Source organism: Sphaeroforma arctica (assembly GCF_001186125.1).
Source record: "Sphaeroforma arctica JP610 unplaced genomic scaffold supercont1.5112, whole genome shotgun sequence".
Taxonomy (NCBI): Eukaryota; class Ichthyosporea; order Ichthyophonida; genus Sphaeroforma; species Sphaeroforma arctica.
The window spans coordinates 1-2,108 of record NW_014035446.1 but is presented as its reverse complement, the minus strand read 5'-3'; the positions used below and the strand labels follow the sequence as shown (position 1 = coordinate 2,108).

Below are 2,108 nucleotides of genomic sequence, written 5' to 3'. Positions count from 1 at the left end.
AAGTCGTCGTTCAGAGACTTGGATGTTTCTCCATTATACACAGACACACACATCCTACACTGCTGATGGATTACACACACACGTATGATGGTTTACACACGCACACACACAAGAAAGGCAACGGAGAGCCCACTTTGTCCATTCTGTACTGTTGCTGGTTGACAAAGTCGTCGTTGAGAGACTTGGCTTGTTTCTCCAGTATACACAGACACACATCCTACACTGCTGATGGTTTACTCACACACATACACAAGAAAGGGCAACGGAGAGCGCACCTTGTTCATTCTGTACTGTTGCTGGTTGACAAAGTCGTCGTTGAGTGACTTGGCTTGTTTCTCCATTTGCTTAACTTGCTCACGCGTGGTTTCCACGTTTTCCATCTGATCCAACGCCAACGAAACGGAATGAAGTCACGAGACGAGTGTGAGGCTGCCACTACGAGAAGGAGCTCAAACATTTCCCTTTAACATTAATGCCGATGAAACGAAGTGGATTCACGCGTGTGAGACTATCGAGAGGCTATAACTACGAGAAGGAACTCAAGCTGAGACCATCCTCTCATATGGTCTGTATGACCCACCCCTACACGCTCGAGGAAGGCGAACCAGGAGGTAGTGGTTGTCATTCGGGTGCTAAAATCCTAAACCCTAAGAACCCCTTTTAACGCATTTCAGCCTTCAAGACCCCCTATAGTGACATAGAACAAGAAACCCCCAAAACCTGAAAAACAAAACATACCAGATCGGCAACGTAGCGCCCCAGCTCTTTATCTTCTGCACCGAATTGGTCCTTTAACCGTTTTATGACACCAATGAGCGGTCTGTGTGACGTTAAAACGTTTAAAGACAGCTGGGCATTAGGCACACATACTCCGTATGATGTCCATGACTGCTATACTATACACACACGCTCCGTATGATGACTACTATAGTATACTATACTATGCATGCGTCTATGGAAATATAGAGATAAGAGAGCAGTAGGCACACACACTCCGTATGATGTCCATGACTACGACTGCCATACTATACACACACACACCGTATGATGACTACTATACTATACTATACTATACTATGCATGCGTCTATGGAACATATAGAGATAAGAGAGCAGTAGGCACACACACTCCGTATGATGTCCATGACTACGACTGCCATACTATACACACACACTCCGTATGACGACTACTATACTATACTATACTATGCATGCGTCTATGGAATAGATAGAGATAAGAGAGCAGTAGGCACCCACACTACGTATGATCTATATTATGCATGCGTCTATGGGACATATAGAGAGAAGAGAGCAGTAGGCACCCACACTCCGTATGACCTTTACTATGCACGCGTCTGTGTGACTCGGGTGTGCAGGACTCACATACCTCAGCCATTGATTGATCTGGGTGACTTGGCGGTATATACTTTGCATTCGCTTCATATGTTCTAACCCAAAGGATTCCTTCTCTCTCCTGATGGGTCATTGTCAGGGATGGGCAGGGCAAGGTTACAACCAACCATACACACAAACACACACAAAGTGTCTTAAACATTGATCTTAGCCAATGTACGACAGCTCATGTGAGTGAGCCTCTGCGTAGTAACACCAGCGAACCAATCGGACTACAGGTCAGCACTACAGCCCAATCACAATAGACATTCCCATGGGCACTTCAGGAATAGACACACGAAGCAACACACTGAGCTAAGGTTAGCGATTTCGACGAACGGACCTTCGGGCACATATCAATCACATGAAGAACTCAAGGACAAGTACGAACTACACCAGCACATTAACGCGTCCAGGGAACGAAGACTCTGACATGCCACGTGTCACATGTCAAGTTTCAGGTGCCATGTTCAATTCGTGTGAAACGTTTGTTTATAGTCCATCATTCGCACAGAAAACATGCCCATGCGGTACTTTGTAAAACCCTAAAACATACCCATGCAGTACTTTGTAAAACCCTAAAACCCTAAAACATACCCATGCAGTACTTTGTAAAACCCTAAAACATGCCCATGCAGTACTTTGTAAAACCCTAAAACCCTTAAACATACCCATGCAGTACTTTGTAAAACCCTAAAACCCTAAAACATGCCTATG

General features: G+C 45.0%; 1 protein-coding gene across 1 annotated transcript; it reads right to left on the bottom strand.

Moving 5' to 3' along the window:
• Window positions 1–154: 154 nt before the first annotated feature.
• On the bottom strand, window positions 155–1,473 carry SARC_14790 (hypothetical protein; the record flags this gene model as incomplete). The annotated part of the gene is made up of 3 exons (XM_014291077.1): window positions 155–380; window positions 739–820; window positions 1,387–1,473. Coding segments are annotated over 3 exons (316 nt in total), but the record flags the coding sequence as incomplete, so codon positions are not given.
• Between the last annotated feature and the right edge of the window lie 635 nt (window positions 1,474–2,108).